The following is a 25,070-nucleotide window of genomic DNA, read 5'->3' on the forward strand; positions in this document are numbered from 1 at the left end:
CATTTAAAAGCGTTCGACGTGACTGTAGGTGTTCGCTCCCTGTGCAACGTAATATTGTGTGCAGGCGTGCGCGAGCGACCGTCGAATAATAATTAGAGGACCCATCGGCGCTGGTGGTCGCGCTTTTACCATAACTCTTGGTCCCCTCTTGTCGTCTTAAAAATGCTTTATTCTCGATCCTGGAATCGTACCTGTGACGCAAACGACCGAAGAACGGGATAACAAGGCCAACAAGGCTACTCTTTCCTCGCGCGTTATTGCCGTGAACGGCGAGTTTAAGCTTTAAACGAGACTTGCTCGTCTGCATCGAAGCTAAATCGTCGAGGTTCGTCGTCGTAACTCGGGGACGGAGTAGTGATGCGATCGACATCGAAGCAAGATATACGATAAACAGCAATTTCGCGGTGAATGTAAAACAGAAAAAGGGAAACTATGGTGTTAATTCAATTTGGAATTTCGGCGTCGAAATTACCGCGTGCCCGCGATTATGGTAATACGGACCAGTCGGGATGGCTGGCAGCGCGCTGTCAGAGGAACGATAAATTTTCATAAATCATGTTGCATGCGAGCGTCCGCTGCGCGATATTTCATGCTAATTTCGCAAATTGCCAGCTTCGACGGCTTTTTGATTCTAGAATCGAATCAGTTTAGCTACGGAAAGCGGCGAGATGAAAGCCACCCCGATGTTTACATAATGTTGGTTCACCACGAACCTCGGCACCCATCCCTCGCTAATTCTAACTTCCCTCCTCTTACGATTTTCCTACGTACATCCACCTCGGGCTATTCTCCTCCCGCCACCGATTCCCATTTCTATTTCCATCGAAGTTTTCTTCCATGATTTTTCTTACTTGGTCCATTTTATCTGTCGTCCTACTTCTTGGAACATCCCCCTCACGATCATTGTACCATTATCCCAGCCTTATCGTCGCCTCCTTATCTGCAAACCAGATCAGATCCTCTCGTTTATTTTTCTTTCACTGATTGCAGATCTCTTGTACGTCCCCTTAAGATCCTTGTCCTTTCAGACAACTCCTTTTTTCCTTTGTTCTCGGTTTTCTCGAGCTAATCAACGACTACTTCTCCTTTCATCGCTTTCAGCTTACTATCTTTGGGTTTTCCTCTTTCTTTCTATCCTTCGTCGTTTGTTCTTTCGTATTTGCTACATTTCGTGCCTTTCTTTAGTCTAATTCTTACTTCTGTCTGATACCAACCCCTCATCCCCTCTCCACATTCATTCAATCCTCTTCTTAGACCAGAGGCGTCCCGCTTTATTCTTAGTTCTTGGTTCGAACGCGACACACGCATCCACCTTTCCTGCGTGGCGAGCTGCGTGGCGAACATCAAACGTGCCGACAGCCACGATGTGCACCTGCCTCCGTCACGCGTCCAGGTAAACGGTTCGTTCTGTCCTTTTCCCGCCCCTTATACGAGCATTCTCATTACTCCCACTCTACGGCGCCGTACTCTCGCCAGGGCCGTATATGTTGCCTGCTTGTGTACTATCCCGGATAAACAGTGTCTTTGATCTACTACGCATATAGCTACCCTTTTCAGTTGAATAAATTCTGAAAACCCAAGTCGTCTCGTTTAAAATGTACATTCTTGTTTAGTTTTATTCGATTCTTATTTTTTATTTGCGATTTATATTTGTTGAGATTCTGACATTTGTTTTGTTTGATGTTTACATCGTGTATACATATGCGTATACATTCTGTGGCAGCGTAGCAGTCCTGATAAGATTTATAGTCACGAAAACTATTATTGTATTAGAACAACGGTGCCCTTTGATCTACCGATACAGTTAAATGAGATTTCAAGAAGGAAAGTAGGAAGAGGAAGAATTTTATATAATGAAAATTCAGTCGTTGAGTAATATCGTCGGATTATAAATGATGATAAGAGTTAATTAATATTGAGTTTAATTAAATTAATTGCTAGGATAATTATGTGTTATATATAACTAAAATTAATTAAATAACTTCACTCAACTCTTGTAAGTTATTTACTATGATACAAAGGAAGATTGAGTGTGACATTTTTAATTACACGTAAGCGTCTTATCGTAGTTAAATATTTTAAAGTAACTCTCGAGTGAAAGTCGATGCGGAAGACCGCCGTGTGTTTAGGGAGAAAGATCGATGAGGTAGCAGTTCCACGAATAAACAGTTAGGTGTTAAGGAACCTGACCAGGCTCTCGTCAACCAGGTAGCACAACGAGCCCCCTAGTCCCCTTTTTTAATTAGTAAGAACATCAAACACGAGCAACGAGCAATCATTAACGACCACTCTTTTGTTATTCCCATTCTACGGGTATTTCAGAGCATTCAAAAACATTCCAAAGATTATACAACACAACGTATCGCAAGGTAATACACCTGGATAGGAAATGATTCTACTAACAAAGATAAGTCGAAAATAAAGAATAAAGCTTCTTCGTTTGCTGTCTCGTTTTTTAGAAAATAAATTTAAAAATTCCGTATGTATATGTCAATTTACAATTAATTATATAAAGTATGTACTTTGATAAGTTGTTTAAGTGGTTTAGGACGAGTGAACATTACTGGAGCAATGAATAAATACTGGTCATTTTAAAAATTAAATAAGGTTTATTATAACTAAAAACACAATCTAGGTACTTCAACAATTTGCTTTAAACTATACTAGTTGTGAAGAATTTGTTTGCACTTTGTATGTCACGAATAACAACTACTGGACGATCAAGATTCATCAGTTCGACTCTTTTTTGCTCGAATTTGGGATGTATTTATGATATTGAGCGAGGTACGCGTGACTTTACGTCTGGGCACGGTATGGCATCATTTTCGTTTAGAATAGATACATGTGCAGACTTCCACGTGCAACTTGCTCGTGGAATCCGTTTGGCCACTACACGCGTGGAGTCCGCACAAGCAGAAACATCCGTCTCGATGCAATACGTTCTGGGAAGTCACGGCACCTCTGCTTGCCAGGCTATTAATTAACTGAACGATAAATATATTTGTGCTAATTAAAACTGATTTCAAATATTAGTACATTATATCTTTTTTGTAAAATAGTAATAAAATGTAGTACATTATACCATTCAAAAAAATGAGAAATATGGCCATGGAAGGGAATTCTAATCGGTGAATATTTTTTTTTTCATCGTTACTTCTTCCATTTAAATTGTACGATTTTATGAAACTTAAAAAGAAAGCTAAGATATTGATATCGAAATACATATTTATAAGAAACCAAAGCTAAGTAAAATAGATTAATTTATTTTTGCATACAAAATAATCTTCTGCAAGGGTGTGATACACGGCAAGGCTGTTTTGAGACACCCTGTATACACGTTCGCTATCTCCATGCGGAGTTTAAGTCTCGCGAGCAGCATTCACAATGGGATTGTAAAAACGTTATTATCATTAATTTTCACCGGTATGGCGGAATGGCCGTGGCACAACAGCGAGAATTAATGGTAATAATACACGAAGCTCCGGCTGTTTGTAAAGAATCGCGGCAGACTAAGAGAACGCCCGTTGCATCCCTTTTTTTCCGACGACGAATTTTCCTTTTCCCCGAACTCCCTTTCAGTGGGGACGAGAGACACACCGATATCAGTTTCTACGAAACGACGATTCAGGCAACTCGGTGAGCAGCATCGAGAAAGAGAGCATTACCGAACAGGCCAAAGGGGGAGGATAAGCGAGAAAAAAAGAGATAAACGAGAGAAGCGACGAAGGAGAAGGGATGAAAGGTGCCGACTGCCCTCCATGAGATGCTCCCCTCCTGTGGCTCCCCTTTTCTCGATTACACCTGGTCACGACGCCATTCCCGTATCCCACTCCTGTTAGTGTCAAATCACCGTGTTACGTGTCCTACTGTGAAGTCAACGTTCCTGTCCTCGACGGAGGGACCATGATGCTCCATGGACTAAGACGTGCCCCGCTTTTGCGACGCAAACCTGACATACTTTTTAGCTTCGTTCCTTTTGATGGTTCGGTGGATGGTTGGCCAATTGTCTGTGAAGAATTGTAGAGAAAAGTTTGCAGTTTGGATCGCTCTAAGATCGTTTTATGAAGGTTTCCTACGAAGATAAAGATTCTTAAGAACATTTTTATCTCGTGCAATCGAACTATATTCGCTATGGACATAATGAAAGTATTTGCAAGAGTACATTTTATACGTATTGTAATGTATCTTTTGTTAAAAAAATATCGATATTTCGAGGAGACACTTGTCGCATAATGTAAGTATGTATATTGAGCGAGAGATACGAGTGTCGGATATCGACTGTATATTCTACTTAGATTTCTTCTATTCTATGTCTTCGCTTTTATTTCTTTCTCTTTTACATTTTCTTTCACGCGAATTTACACGGGAATTTTCTCATTTCCCCGAATTTGTTTCTCCCTACTTCCAAAACACGTTTTCATTCGCGCGTTTCGATTTCAAATCTTTCAATCTCATCTAGACCCGATCATCGATTGTAATCGAGCAATCTCATATTTGTTTCTCGATTTCTCGATTGCGTATACATGCGAAGAAGGTGATCAAATTTTAATCGAATCATTTCGTTTTCTCTCGTCGATTATCGTTTTAAAAGTCCGCCAAAGACGGAGCGGCCACAGCCACGAACGATCGTTTCGACTCCCGATCGGCCTCAATTGGTATCGACCGGTTCAGCGATGACTCACGCCATAAGATTCCTGATACGGTGGACCCGATCTTTTGCTTATCGTTTAGTCGACCACGATAACATCCTGGCGTCACGTTCTTCGTTAATAACGTCATTTCGATCGCCTCGAGCCGGTGTCTCCGTAAAGAAATCTGCTAGAGATCGGCAAAAAGTTATGCTTGTCCACTCTCTCTACGGTATATCACGTCTACGTATACGTGTCGTGTGGAAGTTTACTACATTTAGTGGTTTCCATTATAGTTTCCTTCGTCGTTTGCTGCTTTCAACCCTCATGGGGTAGTTTCAGATAAATCAATATTGAATTAACAGGTTGTTTTAATCAATTTATGACGGAGCAATATATATTGCTTTAATTAATATTAACTTAAGCTAAAGATGTTTAAAAGGGACGATTTCACTGTTTTAAAGTAAGATAAATGGAAAAGATTTGCTTAATTAAATTGAGCGAGCTGAAAAATTAAATTAATTTCTTTGCGAAGCAAATTACAAAGAAAGTAAAAAGAACTCAATGCATATTTAACTACGTACGCTAAAAGATCTAATCTACAAGTAAAATTTTATTAAGAAAGTGGTAGTATGTTCTGTTTGAAAGCATTGAATCAAACTTGACACAAATTACATCAAACTGGCGATAACATTTTACTGAAGATTAAGCGAACGATGCTTTAGAATAACACGAGAAACTTACACTTTGAAAATCAAAACTTTTCTTATACCTAAACCACCTCGATTCACTCTCGATCATAGAATAATCAGTCTTTTCAATAATCAGTGATCATTGAATAATCCGACGATCGATAATCCATTATAGTAACAGAAAATTTTTCTCAATTTCGTTGCTCCAATTACCATATTATAAAATATAAATAGAAAAACAGCATCTGCTTATATAACAAAAATGACACAAATGACATTTCTTCCCTCCTAAATTGCTACGCGACGTTTGGTTCATAGGTTCCTCGAATCGGTGCGATCACCTCGGTGGAACAAGCGGATATCTAAGCGAGTATCGTGCAGCCTTCCCGGCAGGCAGGCGGCTTCTAGCTGCTAATGATCGCGGTGTACCGTAACGTGCTACACGATTTCAACGATAAACTACAGCGCACCCGGTAGCACCCGCGGCATCGCAAACCCGTTTTTCGAGCAATAGGCTTTTTCTACCCAATACGTCTCCCCCTTCGTTCACCGGCACAACCCCCGCTGCAGCTTCGATAAGGAGATTTAACGATATATGGATCGCGTGAAAACGGCTTAGAAAGTAGGGATGATCGAGCAAAATTTATGTTAAAATAATGTGAACGAGTTTTATCACAATGTAACGATCTATTGATTGAATGAGAAGTTTCACATTGCTCTAATAGAGATAATCTGCTAAAACAAATAACAAAATAAACCACTGTTGATATTTTCGCAACTTGTTCATTTAATCAAAGGTCCACAGCACATGGCCTCTCATAATGCAACAATAAATATATCGGAATCCTTCCGAAGGGTGGACCTAATTTCTCTTACAGGATGTTTATGCGGTTTTATATTTCTGTAGTCATAACTAAAGAGAAAGAGAAAGAGAGAGAGAGAGAGAGAGAGAGAGAGAGAGAGAGAGAGAGAGATTTCGCCTAATAAATACTATATATTCTTATCCTTATTCGGGTATTTGGTTTATTTTTGTGTGCTACGGATGTCGTGTATGTTCTTTATCTTTTTTATCACTTTGCATTTATAAATTTCTATAATCTACCCATCATAAGATAATGATTGATTGTTTTATTGTATAATTAGAGTGATAAGTTTGGAAAATATAGTCTCTTCATGCCGTTATTAGATTCAATAAATTAACCCTTTACACTGGTATGTCGAGTGTGACTCGACGTCAGTTTTTATCCCAGGGACTCCTCTGTCGAATCCCACTCGACATTCTTTCCACCCTTTTTTGTAAAACGTGCGAAAGAAAACCAGGAATGCATGCTGGAAATTATTTCAAGATATATCATGCACTTAAAATTTACAAAACACAACAATAGTGTGAATAAAACTGGTATTTAAGTGAATTTGTTTCTTCCATTATTTATTTAAATTGTCTTATTTTTTAGTTAAAGTAAATTCCAAATAAAACACTTAAAAGCGTTGGGAGCTGCAGGTAACGAAATTGAAATAAAATTTGGAGTGCAAAGTGTTAATATCACGTAATCCGGTGACGCGGTTGCAGCGATATTGATAATGTGAAAATTGTTTCTTGTGTTAATTTCACCGATAAAAAGAGGAAAAAGAAAGAAGAACAAATTTTAGAAGAACTTATAAACTATCTCTTTTGAAAAGTTTCACTGTATAAAGATGTGCAGGACTGTAACAGAAAAATTTTCGCGGTACAAAGTGTCGAATAAGTGAAGATCTATCGAACTTTTCAGAAGATATTTAGAAGTACTTAAAATGCTAATGGTTAGCGGGATATTCTTTATAACGCAGATAGTTTCCTCTTCTTATAGTCTGTAATTCTGAAATATTGGATACAAGAGAGTATTCGTTAGGGAGTTTCGAAAACTTACAAGTGAAGTGATGAAAGTTTACGTAACATTACGAAGAAAGGAGGACACTCCGAGGTAAATGAAGCAATCTAAATATGTACATGTATCGAACAACTTTACACTTAAACTTTTTTATCGAAGTATAAACATATTACTCTTCAGTGAGTGACACGTTTGCTTTATAATGCTACTACGTATTACTAAATATGGTTGCAAAATGTAAATGGTCGAAAGATCAGTATAAAATCAGTATAAAATAAACTAATGTAATTCAACAAAATTTCACAAAACGCTTTGTCTAAATAATTATACATGCATACTGTAACTTTATACCAAGTCAAGACGCAAAATGTTTACGAGCATTCAAAGCTACTGTTTGTCTGCATAGTTAAATTCTAACGACGAATCTATACTATTCAAAGGGCAACAATTACCATAGCGAAATTTCCTAATCAAAACAACCCTCCACGTGAAATCGTCTCCATCGCCCCTCCCTTATCCCTCTCCAGCCGATTCTCTGTGACTCGATGCCTTCCCCTGCCCTTCCGCACCGACACTGTTGTCTGGTTACTTCGCGCGGTTTAACCTGGCCCGATTGTCAGTCAGTGCCAAGCTCCGATGGTGCAAGGAACCTCCAACCATTCGGAGTAGTATACCCGTACCTGAGAGTCACGTGAAGTCCTTGAAACTTACAATTAGATACCGCGTGGATCTTTCGATCTTCCAGTTCACGAGAGCCACCTTCGTATGTGTTATCCGAACAACGGTAAACCGAAGTAGACTTAAATTTATCTGTCAAAGAGTAAATAGTGTCATAGCAGGTATATTTAGAAAAAAAAAAAAAAAAAAAAATTGGCAACTCTTGGAAAGAAAGTATCCAGGAAGATTGAGAGTATCGAAGGTTGCGGAAGAACAGAATTTTTTACGAAAAGAATTTTGAAACTTTAAAGGGAGCAAATTATGTACACTGTGGTATGGAAGAATAAAAATTATTAACTGGTAGTAGACAACATTATATAGAATATTCATTAAGAAGTTACATGAAACAAAATTTCCCAGAATAATTCATAGTACGTATCTACAAATGAACGAACCACCCTCTGGAAATATTGTAAAATATAGAAAAAGAATCTCCAAAAATCTACTTACCAAATAATATCTCCCGCCAATAGAAATTAACAAAAATATACTAAAAGTTATCTCAAGGTAACCGTAAATTGTCATCAAAATCCTATGACATTGCGAGGAATGATAGTGTCATCATACATCTCCCATGTGTGCTGTCAATCAAATTCCCGTTTGGTGGAAAGCACGGAGGTAAAATCTGAGGAATAAAGAGTACAATAGAGGTGGCGACGCGAAGGATCAGGGGATAAAAAGAGACGTAAGGATAGATGAAAAGGGACAGAAGGTTCCTCCCCTAAAAATCCCCCGTCAATTAATCTTCCCCCGGGCTGTGGTCTTCCGGGTCTGAAAAAGAGCGGCGCGGACGCAGCCGTCAAAGAAAACACCCACAACAAACAAGCGGCAAAAGAGCAAGAAGAGGCCGGCAGCAACAAAGCGGCCGACGAACAAGAAGAGAGGCAAACGGCGAACGAGAGAAAGGGTGAAGCGCGAAGAAGAGGAGGTGTCGGTCGCTGTTCCTCGGCCGTGGCCGGCACGTGCGCGCACCGACTCTCCTCGTGACTCGGAAGAAGGGCTCGGCCCGCAGGAAGGAACGAAGAAGGAGAAGAGAAGAGGAAGCGTGTGAAGCGAAAAGTGGCGGCAGTTCGCCGCGAACCGTCAACGAGGACGTGTATCGAGCAGACCGGTTCGAGCCGGACCGAGCATTTTCACGCGTTCTGCCACCACGTGGTCTTTGCACTCCGCTTCGACAGAAAACGAGCAAGTTTTTTCTTTCATCTTTTCCAACAGTATTCTTTCGCATGGAACATATCATCGAGCGGATATACATTGACTCGTGTCGAATGTCACGTCGGACATCGATTATTATAGAGAGGAATCGAGGTTTTTGTCACGTTGATGACAGTATGACGAATTATCGTGGTGTTTTTGGCTTGTGAAGCATTGTCACGAAGAGAGATGCAGAGGGTGAAGATGATCGAAGGGTGATCAGGAAGTTGAAGTTGGTTTACTCTGGGAAGCTTCCTGAGTGGCATTGGAGTACTGACGATCGACGAACACCCGGAACTGAGCAACGAGAAGATGAGAATGGAGCTGCAGGTGAGTTTAAAGCTTTCTCTTGATGCTTTTAACGCTTGTTTGAGAAGCGTAAGACGTTTTCTTTTGACAGTTCGTTGTGTTTTTGGAGTAATACGTTTTTCTAAATCGTATAAAGATATTGTATTGTAGGATCGAGAGTTAACTGTTATTTCTTACTGTAAGTATTTGATGAAACGTTCGTGGAACTTCTTTAAAGTTAACGAGAAAGAAAAGTAAAACTCTTTGCAAAGATTTTCATTGTAACAGAAACGAGGAACAATTTGAAAATATTAACGATAATTTTAATACTAAAATATCTTCAAAAAATTCATTGGTACAGAATAATAGTATGGCAAGCAACAATTTAAAAACGTGTATTTTTCTTGTCATCTAGATTAGATACATTCGTGATAATAAATACAACACAAAAAACGTTACGTTTATATATAGATTTTCTCGTACATGCAATAAAAGAGTTGAAAAAGATAATCTTATTTATAATTAAACTATGATTATTTATACACTTATGTGAGATTGAAAGAAAACAAATTTCTATAAAATGCGCATAATATGCAAAAACATATTATATATTCAAAGTAAAGCAAAAACCATATAAATGACATGTAATCAACGAATGTTATAAAGTCCATGAATACATAAACAAATCGAAAAACGGGAGAGAGTGATGAAGAGCAATGCGCGTTGTTAAGAACCAGTAGATTCCCATGCTGTTTCTATTTTATGCCAACGAAAAGGTTGATGTGTATGTGTAAGCGTAAAACAGGTAGCGGCAAGACAACCCGATTTTCTTCTAACGCTCTTTGATCATCTCCAACTTTCACGGTCCCCTGTTATACTTCTCCCTTCATTGTACACCCCCAACCTGCTCCAACGTCTGGTCAGGTCCTTTGCCTACGCTTCCGAGTTTTAACTTTTAAGTACGATTTAACAAAAGCTTTTGAACCTCTGGCTTTCACGAAATTTCCGGTCATCCAGGGTTTATTTGACTTTTGCCAGCGTGCCCCTAACCCTCCAGATACTTCTTCTTTGTTTCGACCGCCCCCGCAATCCCTATTTTTTTTCCTTTTTTTTTTTTTTTGTTTTCTTTTCGGTTGCAATCTGTTTGAAGTTGCCACTGTTACTTGGTATCACTTAATCGGATCGAGTTCCATGTTCTCACACAATTTCTTGTGAATGATATTTAAAATAACAAAGTACTGCTGTGTTGGGAACTTAAGAGGACTGTGGTTTTAATTTTATTGTAGTTTTAATTATTGAATAAATGTTCCTTTAATTATAAATTTTTAATGATACTGTCCTTTTTAGAGGATACAATATATTATTTCAAAGGATTAATATAATTGATGAACATCATGTAGTAATATGGAAAAATATGTAAAATGTGCGAATTAAAGTGTTTGTCATGATACAATCATTTAGTAGATGAAACAGGTTTCTTAAATTATGTAATACATTAAAACATAAATTTGTATAAATATCCGTAGTGTTGTGATAAAAAAGATAAAACAGTAAAATGTATAGCAGTAGTATTGGTTAACTTGATCTCTGACACCAATGGAAAGATTGTTCCATTTTTTAAAATCCACTTCATTCACTTCTAAATCTTTCCTGCGCTCAAAATTAAAAATTTATCGACCAAACTAGAAATGTTATAAATTGACAACAATGTACTTTTTCCCGAATAAAACAATGGATAAAAGCTTGAATTTCTCTGTCCATTATATGTCTTTTCATATATCTTCCACTTCGATATGTTTGGTATACACTTTACTGGTTTAAAATTTATAGCTGATCAGTTTGGTTTCTGGCAGACTCAATTGTCAAACAGAATAAGAGCAGAATGTTGAGACCACGGTAGCCAGAGATATAAGATATCTTCGCAGCAGGCTAATTAAATTCAGAACACGCTGAAATTTCTTCCGCTAGATTTAAGAGCAAAGAGCCGTCGAGATTGTTGGACTTCCTCGAGTCCGACGTCGAAGTTCCAACCGGGGGCGGCACATGCGTCTGGAACGAGACCGCACGCGATCCTCGAACACATAATAAATCACGCTCGCGAATCGAGACGTATGCGACAAACCGCGAGAACGAACGACTCGCCTAAATTTATGGCTGTTCTTTGCCCATGCCCATGGGATGCACGCTGGTGTCTTTGGTTGCGCCATTGGATACGTGGCGCCAAAACTCTACCGTCCTCTCCACTTTCTTTCTTTTTTATCCCTCGATTAATTACGTTCAGATTCCACGAGCCGTCCGATGCTCGTGACATTTCGTTGCGCCTCAAAGGGGCAAGACATTGTAATTTATTGCGAACGTGGCTGTTGACTTGAGGAGAGAACTTTGCTACTTCCGTGAAATCTTCTCGGGAGGATTAAGTGGATAGAGGTCGCAACTTGAGGAATGGTTCGTCCCTGGTTGTTTAGAGAACTGAGTTCTCGCGCACACGTAATTTATGGGACAATAATATTAGGGGATTGAGCTGGTACATGTTGGAGTTTGTATTGTTGTAATTATGTGTCAAATATGGTAATCAGGAGACTTGCAAATTAGAAAATTCAGTGGTGAAGATTTCACCACTGATATTAGTTAAATTGTGCGCAAGAGGACCGCTGGTTTGATTTAAAATTCCCTATCTATGTATTTTGAACTTTCTACTTGTATTCGGAAAAGTAATCTTGATAATGGAATTTTATAATTATTTATATTTAAATTGTCATTGAGTCGTCCTTCTCTGTTACCAATGGCTCCAAAAGCACGTCGGGTTATTTGATCTCAAGGGAAATCGTCTGCTCAGTATCAAGTTTCGAACACTCGTTCAATGAACAGAAAAATCTGCTTTGAACGAGAAAACATGCGTCATCCGGTAAAAGAATTTCTTACCGAGCTTTGAAGTCTAATCTTCAGATCTTTGAACCGTCTTTAAAAGAAGATCGTTCGTTTAAAGCGAAAAATCCGAAACATCGTTCGTCGATAATCGTTTAAAAATTACCCGAAAGACATTAAACTTCAAAAACTCACCCCTAAATTTTATCCGATCCTCGCTGTATCGACTACTATATCTTATTTTATATGCTTTTGTATATCATACGCATCCCTGTGTATCATTACCAGACTGAGAATATTTATACTAATATTTTTATAAACATTCTCAAGGAAATAGAATCCAAGAAATCATTTTATCTGTTAAATATTATAACGAGTTCTCTATTTTCTACATTTTCTGTATTCTTGCATTTTATGTGTATTCTGTGCATTTTTGCGCCCTTAGATTTTTCATAAATTCATAAAAATCTGCACTCTAATAATTACACTTTTCAATTCTCCACATGTGCATAAAAATCCGCGCTCTAGCCATGATCTTTCCAATCGATCTCAAATCGACGAAATTCCCGCTGCATCGTATCCAAGATACCTGAAAAAGAGAATCTGTAGTCTGGTTGGTGTGCAACGCGTGTCTCCCAAAATAGGGGATCGAAAACGCTCGCGAAAAACAAAAGGAAGTCGAGAAGGAGGACTCCGCGGCACCTGCTAAAGGAGGCAAGGTTAATGGCACGCGATGTTTGCTCGGATATCCTTTGGCACTGTGTTCAAGCCCCGTTAATGAGTCTAAATTGATTTCGAGCAGTGCATGACCGACATCAAAGAGTAGACGTGCAACAAGTACAACTCCGACGAGAGAAAGAGCCGAAAGGCAGAGATTACAGTTTAAGCATGTTTACATCGAGATTCCGTTTGTGATCTCGCGCGCCATGCATAGTCTTTGCATCGATTCTCCCCTTTCTCCGACTCGCCCATTGCGACTGCTTTCTCGTTTCCTCCGCTCGTTAAGCTCTTCTATCTCTTATCTATTCGCCTTTCCACTGCATTTGCGTCGAAACGTTTTGTTTCGATTCACCAAAGCTGGATTTTCGGTTAGATTTGCGGTTGAATCTCTGTGTGTCTTTTCGGTTAGCTCGCAGAAAGATGCTCCATCGTTGTTGTAGCGTTTTGTACGTTTCGGTGAATTGTCGAGAAGTGTTTCTACTTTGAACTGATTTTCTAACAATAAGAGTCTGATTTGAAAATTTTAGTCGATCAAAGAAATTCCGGTGGCTATTTTGTTAACCCTTGACTGATATAGATTGCTTTATCAGCCGTTACAGTGAAATGGGAATGGGTTAAGTTAAATGAAACTCTAAGGTATCTCAATAAGACATTTAAACTTACAATATAACTTATGGTGTTAAGATTTGACTTAATAGAGGATTATAAGGATTATTTAATACCGCGTATTATCGAATAACATAGTTATAACAATATTTGTACTGTTAGGAGTATTCCAAAATCCTACAGTAGCAACTAAAAATAAACTTTCAATTTTTTTTAATGTAATGGGTCGAATAATCGAAAAGATCTGTCATTTTCGTCGTTTGCATAGAAATAATTATATTGTTTAACCGAAGTTTCTAGTAATTAGTCTTCAGTGTAATATTAACCGTTACCTATGATTATTTTCTATTTATCGGATAGTTCGTTTATTTCATTGCGGTTGAATTTTATAACTTTTTTATTTTTGTTAGGATATTCTTGCAACACACAGTATGGAATATTTTTTCTGTCAGGAAGTTCCATAAAGATGAAAACAAACCATCAATCTACCTAAAAAAAGGCCGTAAAAGCTGTCGTTTCGGATTTTTCTATCTGACATTTATAGAAAAATACAACGTCCAAGATACTTTGTTATTGAATGATTTATCGATCAAATTTTTGATAGTTCAAATATATTTGGTTAAGACACATAGTATACTTAATATGATTTTATTGCCAGTAATGGAAGAAAAGTGGAAAATATTAAAAGAAGCGTACGTTATAAATTACGTAGGCTTATTACATTTCATAGCAATAATTACCGATCTTAATTACGTAAAGGTACGTTTTTAACTCATTACATCAGCGTATACCTCCGTTATCTAGATCTGCTTCCATTACTATGTTTCAAATTAAAGAACACCGACGAAACAAATTACAGTCTCGCGATTGTAATCGTATGAATCACTGATTAATTCATTCGATTATATTCTCGACAGAAAACGTTCTCTCTCCTCGAGCTTTACTCCTACCGAAGAATTAACTTGTGGTCTGCGAAACTCGTAATACTCTCATTCTTAGTAGATATATTCATATTGTTCGATTGCTTGTCATAATTTATTGGGTTTAAAACATCTCCGGTTTTCGCAACAAACTCTCAGTGGTTCCGCGTGTCTTTCCACGTTCAACCGAATGTCCGGAATGTCCTGAATACCGAGTCATTGTCTAGTTGTAAGACGGTGAATTAGCGGTCGCACGTTTTTCCAAGCCGGCAGATTGCTGCAGCCGGAATGTGAACGTCAAAAATGGGAGCAGTGGTGTTAGATAGGCTCGCAAAGAATTCTAACTGTATGTTTAACGAAAATTGCGCAGGTTGTTTCCAAACAAGAGGATTTTGTATTTAATACTGGAAAAAAGGTAGAAGAAGAAACGAGTAAAAATAGTAAGGAAATAAATGGAAAGAAGAAACTTAAAAGAGATTTTTAAAAAATTGAGTAATTTGTATTAGAACTTTGTTTATGTGAGCTCTATCTATGTGAAGGAAATTTAAGTTAGTGTCTGACTAAATGAATTTCTGGTTCCTACTTGTTGATTGAAACGATTTACTCGAACAAGAATTCTTACGACGAGTTCTTATCAGGTACATAAATTACTTGACTCCTAGCAGATTCGCATAAACGGATCCATTGTAAAAATGTTACGAAACTAAAATAACCGAACTAAGAAAAAAGCAAATATTGAATTAAACTCAATTACCAATAAAATGTCGATTATGAAAATTAAGGCTTCCGGGGTACAAATCCATAAAACCTTGAAAAGGTATAGCATGTGTTTCGACGTTATTCAGTACCAACGTATATCGTTCAACCCCTAATGAAGCTACAGTTACGTCAGCGAAAAGCGGAAGTCTCCTAAGAAAACTACAAAAGTAAACAAAGAACAAAGTATACAAGAGTTTAAGACATCGCACTAAAAACTTCATTAAAATTGAAAACTCAATGCCAGAAAGCAAACCTTCAATACCACTTCTCAAATACAACTTCCAAACTTTCCAAAATCCTTAACACGATTCTATATAGCACCCCCATCCTATAGAGGCATATAGAACGTGGTCCTGGGGCAACGAGAAACCTTCTGGATCGCATCGTTTATGCTTGGCTACCGAAGCTCGTCCAACTCGAGATCTACCTGGTGTGTAGCCCCTGGCTAGGAATTAGCACACGTCCACGTTGATGTTTAGTTTAGACGGGGCAGGTTGTCTAGTTCGTTACACTTTAAGAGGACTCGACAAACCCAAATCAACAACGACCCCATGACGACTCTTCCTCAACTACGACGGCGACGGCGACGGCGACGGCGGCGGCAATGACGACAACGACAACGACGTTGGTACCTGACGTAGAATTGGACGAGGATAACGATGACGACAACGACGACGCTTCTGCCGTGGGGCGGTGAGCAATTAGCGACACAGCGCGGCGAGATCAGAGGCTGAGGGCGGGGTGGGGAGCGGCGGCCTAATTACACACGGTACCGACCGACTTCAAAGGAGCCGACAGTCTCTCTCCTCCGAGCCATCCCCTCCGAACGGCGGGCCCAAGAACAACGCTCCTCTTCCTCGTATACCCCACAGCCCAGCCAGCCGTCGGCGACGCTGACCTGACTAGCCCCCGATGCTCCCTTTCTCTTTTTTCCTTTCCGCCTTTCTCTTTCTTCCTTTCTGTCGTCTCTTCCTTGTTAGTTGCTCGCCCGTGCTTCGTTTTCCAATGATCACGTGCACTGAGATCATACACTACAGGTACTCTGTCTGCTAGATACCATTACTACCCTATCAACTATCAATTTTTGACTGGTTGATCGAGTTTATGAAGAAAACGGTGGTAAAAGGTTCTGGGTTACGTTTAGAGGGAAATTTGGAAAATATTTGCACAGTAGAATTTCATTCATACGAACCAGGTGTTAGTTAATATCCGGTTAACTGAGCTTTTGCCGATTGAATCTGCTTATTTGAACATGAGTACTTATTATGTAAACTTAATGTAATAGTTAATGAGAAAAACGAGTGGACATCGTATGAATAGTAATTATATGGACGTTTGTGAGTTCTATTTACAGTTTATCAGTTCTATTTACATACAGACTACCGCAGTATATCTGTGACTAATTAAAAAATAATCTAGTAGATCAACGAATTAAAATGAAGCAGTAAATATGAGGAATTAAAGATGAATTTTTCAGTGAAAAGAATTCGAATTTTTTAAAATTTCATATCTTTTTTTTGAACTACTGAACAGATTGTTCTATTGTATTTTCCATATCACCATTATGCTTTACAAATCTTAATTAACTTACATAGCATATTTTACAAACAACGTTTAATACGTCTCGTTTACTATTCATATAAAATCTAGATCATCACGTATTATCATATTATAGTAAACAAAAATATACACTGTGGCTACTTATTCCTTTTGGTATTGTTACTGACCTATTGACAGTCAATGTAAAATTTTCGACTAATCATTCTGTGGATCGAGTGAAACACAGAGGGTTCCGGTTTCCGGTTGGACGATGAAAAGTGTGACACGGACGGATTTTTCTGGGCCAATAGACGATTTATTCGCGTCACCGGACTCGGAGCAGAGTGCTGTTGCGTGGCGAGCGCCGCTTTATGCAAGACGTAATTGATGGTTCTCGGTTCGTTATGTAAGCACCATGGTAGCCGGGACAATGACGCCAGGATGAAATCGCGGGTCTTGCTTCCTGGTAGGATACGTCGATCCTGCGGTTGATATATATTTGCTTGGTGCTATATAGCTATACCTATACCTATATATATATATATTATATATACACATATATAGGTTGTTTTGATGATGTATATTTGTTTTATGGATGACTTGGTGATTTTTGGGGATGGTTTTGACTAAGATTGATTTGTATTCATATGAAAAATGTTGCTCCTAAATTTAATTCTTAATTCTTGTTCAGAAATGTACCGTAGCAACTATGATTGAAGAAGGGTGTTTATCTAGTAAACTCCTGATTTTTTTTTTTTTTTTTTTAATATTCCCGTCTTTGTAAAATTTCACTCCATTTCTCAAATCCTCCTAATACGATAAATATTTTTATATTTTCACGAACCTAACCCAAAGCATCTCTAAAAGAAAGTACTACTTTTTCTCGACAAATTCGTCTCACCAATAACCTTCAAAAATTCAATCTCACCGAACGAACTTCATTACAACCACCTGAAACGTAAACCGTGAAACCAACGAAGCACGATTCGAGCATGGTTGAATCGATGCGAGGGTAACCCAGTCTTGGAGTCGGAGCATCGGAGTTCCGTGTCCAGCGAGGGAATCCCAAATCTTCGTTGGACACGCGAGTAGGCACGCGTCGTTCGCAGGAAATCGGCGTTCGTCGCTAGAACAGCAAGCCGTACGTGGACCATCCTCCTCTACTTATTTGCTGCATTCGTTCGTCTTTCTCGACATGTTCCTCTCCTCTTCTCCCTTGAACTGTCGGTTTGTCCCAGCGCTGGTTCGCGGGACCAGAGCCATGCGCGCGGAGTCGTCGTGGCCGCAAGTCATCAGTCAAGTCTTTGAGGTCGGCTTGAAGCTCTCTCAGGGCCCGCAGAAAAAGGCCTTTTGCCGATCTGCCTTGGCGGTGAGATCAAACGCTCCTTCTCTGTCCTTCTTGTTCGCCTCTGTTCCTCTTTGTTCCGCGTACTCGGTGAACCGACTGTGCGCCACAGACCGATATACACGGGTGTACGAACAACGAGCGAGCCACGAATGGACGAAGAAAGAGAGTTAAGATAGGGCGGGGGTGGTAGACGGTGGTGCACAGTGACGGGCCCATCGAAGGACAAAGAGATTTGATACACTTGGAAGCAAGGGGATGGTAAATATTAGGACATCCCATAAACAGTACGGTTTTCTTGAGGATCATTGGATTGGTGCACATATGTAGATATTGCTGCTCGAATAAAGCTTTGCTGAGGATGATAAAGATTTCTCGAGGATGGAACTAAATGGGTTTTAAGGAGAAAGGAAAATTAGGAAAGGAAAGAGTGAAAGATAGGATGTGTATGTGGATATGGAAAAGGTGAATTCAGAAAGTGAAAGTTTGATGAGGCAGGAATGGATGAGAGACGAAGGTGAGATTCAGAATTGGTGAATTTAATGAGAGAGAAAGGGAGGCTGATAGAGGGCAAAGGATTGAAGGTTTGACAGAAGATGCTGAGGATTGGGAGATACAGAAAAGAAAAAGGATTAGGTGGAGGATTCGTGGATTTGATAAGGGTCGAAGGAGATACAGGATGTAACAGGTTGAAGGTTTGACAGAATAAAGAAGAGGGATAGTGGATAGATGATAGAAGGCAAAGATAAAAGTCATAAAAAGATAAAAATCAAGGAGTACTAAATCAGAAGGATTAACTTGAAACTAGAAAAAGAGCAACAGTAGGTATATTTCAGTCGATCGAATCGTTAACCAAAAAAGTAGACACAAAGGGATAACGTAGAGAACGAAGTCTTTTACTTTTTATTGTAATGGAAAAGCAGTGATATATATAATAAATGTTTTAAAGGAATGACAAAAAATTTATATCATCTTTAGAGAAGTATATATATGTACAATAACGTTAGAAAAAATTTGCGTGAAGAATTACATGTTCTATAGGTATGTACAGTATTTTATGGGAAACTTTGGTCTGTACCGATACTTTTATTCGTCACTACATATAAAGAAGGTTACAGATATACGACAAACGATAAAAAAAGGTTAAATAAAAAAAAAGAACAAAAAATGATCGAAATAGAAAGAAAATGACCCTAAGGAGGAAGTAAGAGGGAAGCGGCAAGAAGGAGACGAGTAGCGAACAAAGAAGGAAAAGGGAACCGATAGAAAGAATCAAAGGAAGCGACTGGTCAGAAAAGCGGTAGTGACGCTGTCTTTGAGGAAGTAAAAAGAGACGAACGGCTGAATAAATACGCGTGCCCTCGCTAACCGTTTGCAAATTTGTTGAGGCGCCCCCTCAAAAGCCCTTTGACTCGATGGAGCTCTGGAGAATTGCTTCTGCTTCTTTGTGACGATGAACCTGCTAAATCGAGGCGAAGATTCACTTCGAAATTCGACAAATTGTTTATCACTCTTTGAGTAAGGGCAAACGAAAAATTTTGGAAATAATTGGAACATCGCAGGACACCTGTAACTAATTATACAGAAATACAGTAATATAGAAATATTGAAAATTTAATCACAAACTTATTAAAACCACAAAGTGCTTAACATTCTATGCTAACATCTTTTAAAGAAATCATCATGCGAAGCGAAATGAATTCTATAATTTTGGATAACCATTCTCTCAAAAATTTAGCCACGAATCAATAAAAACGAAAAATCCTATAAATAAATCGGCATTCAAACTAAAATATATAATTTCACAACGCTCGTATTTACGTATATATGTAGTTGGGTGATATAGGTCGATCTACGCGAATCAAATAAGAATTTCGTTTTTGGAGAGCGGTAAAGTTGAACAGGCAGGACTATCAGGTCCCCGGAGGCTCTGTGTCCACGTTACAAAAGGCTACAGCGAAACTTCGTCACGGAGCAACTATGAATCGCATTATCGATTTGTACGGCGGAGCGCTGATCAACGCCAAGAGAACCTTTGAAGTGCGCCGAAGTTTGTAGGGGCTTCCGGAAAGCGTAAGGATGCAGCAAAAGGATCCGCGTGCGGACCGAGCACGCGTGAAGAATGTCCGTGAGCGGGGGAACGGAGAGAGAACACAAAACAAGGAGAGAGATAGATCATCGAAATAAGCCCCCGTAAAATGATTGGCCTACGCAACTGCTACTACGTTGGGTTCGATTTCATCTAACTCGCCTCATGGCCACGTTCGATGCCTCTTTGTTCCACGTCGTTTTCGTAACACGACGTTGGAAAACTGACGTGCTGTCCATTTTTCAGTAGGATATAAATTACGGCACGGTAAGTCAGGAAAGTCTTCGTATATTTTATAACAGGGCTATTTTTATTATCCTTCCTAAGGATAGCAATTCAAGTAGGATGTCGGGTCTGTATAACTTGAGACGGTAGAATTTAATAGACACTATTAAAATACGGATGGAGTTTAAATATTTGATTTAGTATAATTTTATTACCTTCTGTATATTTTGTGCTCCGTACGAATAAAGTATTCAAAGAAAAAAAGGTATTTGAAGAGATACAAACAAGAAAAAGAAGCGAGAAGAACAGCAGGGATAAAATACATTTAAACAAATTTCACTGCGAAGATATACAATGTACAAGATGTACAATGTAGAATTTTGTACTAATTTTATCGCGAAAATTTTTATTTTTTTTTTTTTTTTTTTGCTCTTCAGATGTACGAAGATATTTATGAATGACTATATATTAGTACGTATCTCGTTTATTAATAGGAATAAAACGATTGAAGAAACATGTAGAAGTCAACATCGAACAATTTCTTAACAATTGGTACTCTTCTTAGTAACAATTGATCGTACCAAACAACTTTGTTATACGTAACGAATCTTACTTATCAAGAACAGTAATAAAATTCCTATCTAAAATCTAAATTTAAATTAATATCCAAATTGAAATTGAATTTCTTCGTAGAATAAACTTCAAACGCAACTCTTCTTAGGGAAGTTTTGATTTCAAATCCGCCTGGTATTCGCACGCAAACGCGAAGAGAAGCCTATGTGTGTACTACTCGAGGAAAGAGAAGGTCCCGCGTTCGCAAAAACGTCATTTCCGCTGCGGTCGATTCCTCAAACGACCGGCGATAATCGATCCTCCGTTTCGCCTCCGAATCAAGGCCATCGTCGTCGGACGGTTCTCCTTCTGTTCGCGATTTTTCCGACTCTCGTTTATTACCGGCTACGAGCAACCGGCCGGAGGAATAACGACAGAAAAAGCAAGAAGACCGAGCTGGAGGAAGGGGTAGAGACGAGCAAAAGGATGTAAGAGTGCGAACGTGTATATACGCTAGGCTTGCCGCCAACTGGTATAAAGAGGAAGGAAGAAGGAATTGTGGAAAGTGGATGAGAAACGAAGAGGAAGACGGTGGAATATTTTTGCCAGGGAAGAAAAACAGAATCCGGCGCGGTTGGCGGCGCGAGAGTTAGCAAGAACGCGGTGTAGGCGGCACATCAAAGGCGCACCTCGGGCGTGAACGAGCGAGCGGGCACGCGGCTCAAGTAGAGAGCGGAAGACACCGCCACCAATCCTACCACCATCCAATATATTTACTCCGATGGACCACCGCTACCATTGCCATCACGGCCACTAGCACCGCTAGCAGTGGCCGAGCCAGCGCCACCAATGCCACCACCATCCTCTACCACCGTAACCGACAGTCACGACCACCGTGCAATCACCACACGCTCCCGATTACTTTGCACACTATTAGTACCCGATAGGATTCTTCTGTGCACCATAGTTTTTATATTTTTATGAACCTTATCTTGATTTTTGGCAAGCGGATGGAACACTAGTGTGGGATGTGAAGGCATTATGTTGGGGAAGTAAGAATTGTCTCGATGATGTAAAGGGGAATTCATATTATATCGACAATTATGTACAATATTGACGGTTGTATCGACGATACGTATTGATCCTTTTAGTTGAAAACTTTGAAATATTAGCGATATATTTTGATAGTTTGAGGGCACCCTAACGGTGTAATGTACTTTTCCATAATCAGCAACGTAGAAGAATTGTGTCAGAAAAGACGACACATGTATCAGTGAAATAATTAGAATACAATCGGGAATTCTATAATACGGAAGTAACAAGTGCATAGAGATAGAAGGGGAGACATTAAAAAAATCTCCATGTAGAATCAGATATGTATTATTGTAGAAAAGAAGAGATAAGATAATTCATTGTTTTCCTGCAACACAATAACATTCACAGTGAAACCTTCCAATTACTAAGGTTCAAATAAGAGTTTCCTAAAAGTATTTTATTATTCTTGTCGAAGACATATAATTCCTATTTCTGTATTTCCTAAATTAAAGATGCAATCTTATAGACTAGTATCACTCCGGTTTATGTATCGGAGACTTAATTATCGATGTTGCTCAAAGGATCGAGAAGCTGAGTATACATCTCCAAAAAGGAGAAGACAATCGATCGAATCACGAGCTAAGCCAATTAGCGCATTTAGGTCGATGGCACAATAGCACAGAGAAATCTTCGTAGAATATAAATGTCCTCGCGATTACGCGGCATAATGAACCATGAAGCGCGTTAGAGAAACGCATCGAGAATCGTGAGCGACTCAAAGACTGTCTACTTAACATACAGATCTCATCTGGAATGAGAGAGAGAAAGAGAAAAAAGGAGGACAATTCTGTGAACGCTTTATATTTCGTCCTTCTCGGGACGTTGTTGAGATTTTGGTAATTTCGGCAATTTCCTGCGGCCGGAAATCGCGACAGCCGCTGCGGTTTCGCAGCATGAAACACCCTTTGAGCTGCGGCTCGTGCAAATTGCGGCTTTAAAGCGCACCGAGTGGTCATTGCGTACAAAGTAATCATCGTCATTGCGTCCCGTAGAAAAATACTGCGATCGCAGCTTGTAATTTCGCGCGATTTCTTTGGCACATTTTTCAACTGCCACGAAATCGCGGATGGCGCTGGCTACTTTGGAGGAATCGTTTCGTCTTCATCCATTCAGAAGAACTTAATACGATCGAGAATGTAGAATTGTTCTTTACGAATCTATTTTTCTTCAGATTATATATCCACACAAATATTACACACAAATATACTACGTACTTATTGTGGTAACAACAATTTGTGTGATCGAAGACCAAGCGAATATTTACGCCACAATATCGATAGCGAATAAAGAGCGATTCGGAGAATACACGAATAAATTAATTATACAATGCACGGTGGTGCCATGAAGAAACTTGGCTGCATGTAGCAAGAATGTGTATTATGCATGTGACATCTACAATAGCATAGTATAATTAAGAAATAACAGTTTGGTGCGAATTACTGAGAGTCACACGAAACTTTTTGAAAACTGTTATTGTTACTTTATTATTAAGTACAATTTCGATTACTTCATTTTACATTCAACGAGCAAAGATCTCTCTATAACCCACTGTTTCTACAGAATTGTAAACATTTTCACAACAAAAACAAATTCCGTAACGAACACGCAGCTCTCTAATATGCCCGAACAAAAAGCCTCTTTCTCCTTAAACTTTAACTTATAAGCGTACATTTACGAAGCACCACCTGCTCTGTTGACTATCTCGTATCATTAAACCGCTGTACGCTGTATTCTTTCTTGAACACCCTCCATTTACTCCATCAGCTTCAAACGGCCGCGCCATTAAACGAACCTAAATGTCTTGCACAATCCCTTAATTGCACTGATATCCTTGCATCTTTCGAATCTGCGCTGTTCGCGATTGCGATCACAACCGGAATAGTACCGAGTTATTCCGGAAAGGGATAAAAAGAAGAGCGACATATTTTCGCGATAAATCCGAAGATTTCTTCGTTTGATATCGTTTTCAAAATATAATTAATCGTTACAATCGAATTTCGCGGAGCTCGATAATTAGCGTGTAGCTCCGATCGCGAATAGATAAAAATGCAATCGCGAATGAGCAGTTGAGTGGAACAGTGGTATTGTATCGTATTGTATTTTCGAACCATCATATTATTATTATTTATGGTAAATAGATAAACATTATTCATAATATGGTAGATATCTTTCTGACAGTCACTTGACTGGCGTGTAGGCGTAAATTATTACGAATAACCGCGTATATTCAGATCATTTATTAATACCAAGAAGTCGATCGAAGAAATATGGCACAATTAATATCCAATTTTTCTTTCATCACTAAGAGACGTCTAAAAGGTTGGTGTGCAAAGTAGGCCAAAGGGTATCACGCAAATCGAGAAAGTTCAAGGGAAGTGCGTTGATCCCAGTCTCGCTGAGAAGCAAAAGGGAAGAGCGACCGATAAATTAGTCGGCAACGGATATCTCATTCGCTTTTCCATGGTTCGTTCGAAAGGCGCACGGCGGCCAAAGACGTGGCAGGCTAAGGCGAGGCGAGGTAGGGCTGCGGCAGTCATATTTCAGCCCTTGTTAGGCCGAGGGGCCCCCGCCGAGACGGGATGGGGAGAAAATCTCTTTGACTCGCCGCTCCGCGCCTTAATCCACTGGTGTATACCCTATCTTGCCACCTGCTCCCTCTTCCTTCCTCTCTAACCCCCTCTTCGCTTCCTCTTCCTCTTCTTCGTCTTTCTCCTCGTCTCTTCTTCGAGTGCCTACAAACTGTGTGTGTTCTGTTCATGGTCTATCTGCCTCTATCCTTCCACTTTCTCTATGTGTCGTGCGTTGTGCGTCGACTTCTCTCTCGTTCAAACGTGTAGCGCAGTTGATATTGTCTTTCTTTCTTTCTATCTTCTTCTCGTCCTCGAGTCCTTCACCATAAATTACTGAGGATATCACAGCGTGCCTCATCTACCCCTTCCTACACGAGCGCACGCTTGCTCTTTCTTTC

General features: G+C 39.3%; 1 protein-coding gene across 1 annotated transcript in view; it reads left to right on the plus strand.

Annotated features, from left to right (window-relative positions):
* Positions 1–8,078: 8,078 nt before the first annotated feature.
* Notum (palmitoleoyl-protein carboxylesterase notum) overlaps positions 8,079–25,070 on the plus strand; it is a 32,596-nt gene continuing 15,604 nt past the window's right edge. The window contains exon 1 of the mRNA XM_072004856.1: positions 8,079–9,429. Coding sequence (XP_071860957.1) covers positions 9,412–9,429 — 18 coding nt within the window. The 5' untranslated portion in view covers positions 8,079–9,411. The remainder of the gene's footprint in view (positions 9,430–25,070) is intronic.

This window comes from Bombus fervidus, chromosome 6 (genome assembly GCF_041682495.2).
Source record: "Bombus fervidus isolate BK054 chromosome 6, iyBomFerv1, whole genome shotgun sequence".
NCBI lineage: Eukaryota > Metazoa > Arthropoda > Insecta > Hymenoptera > Apidae > Bombus > Bombus fervidus.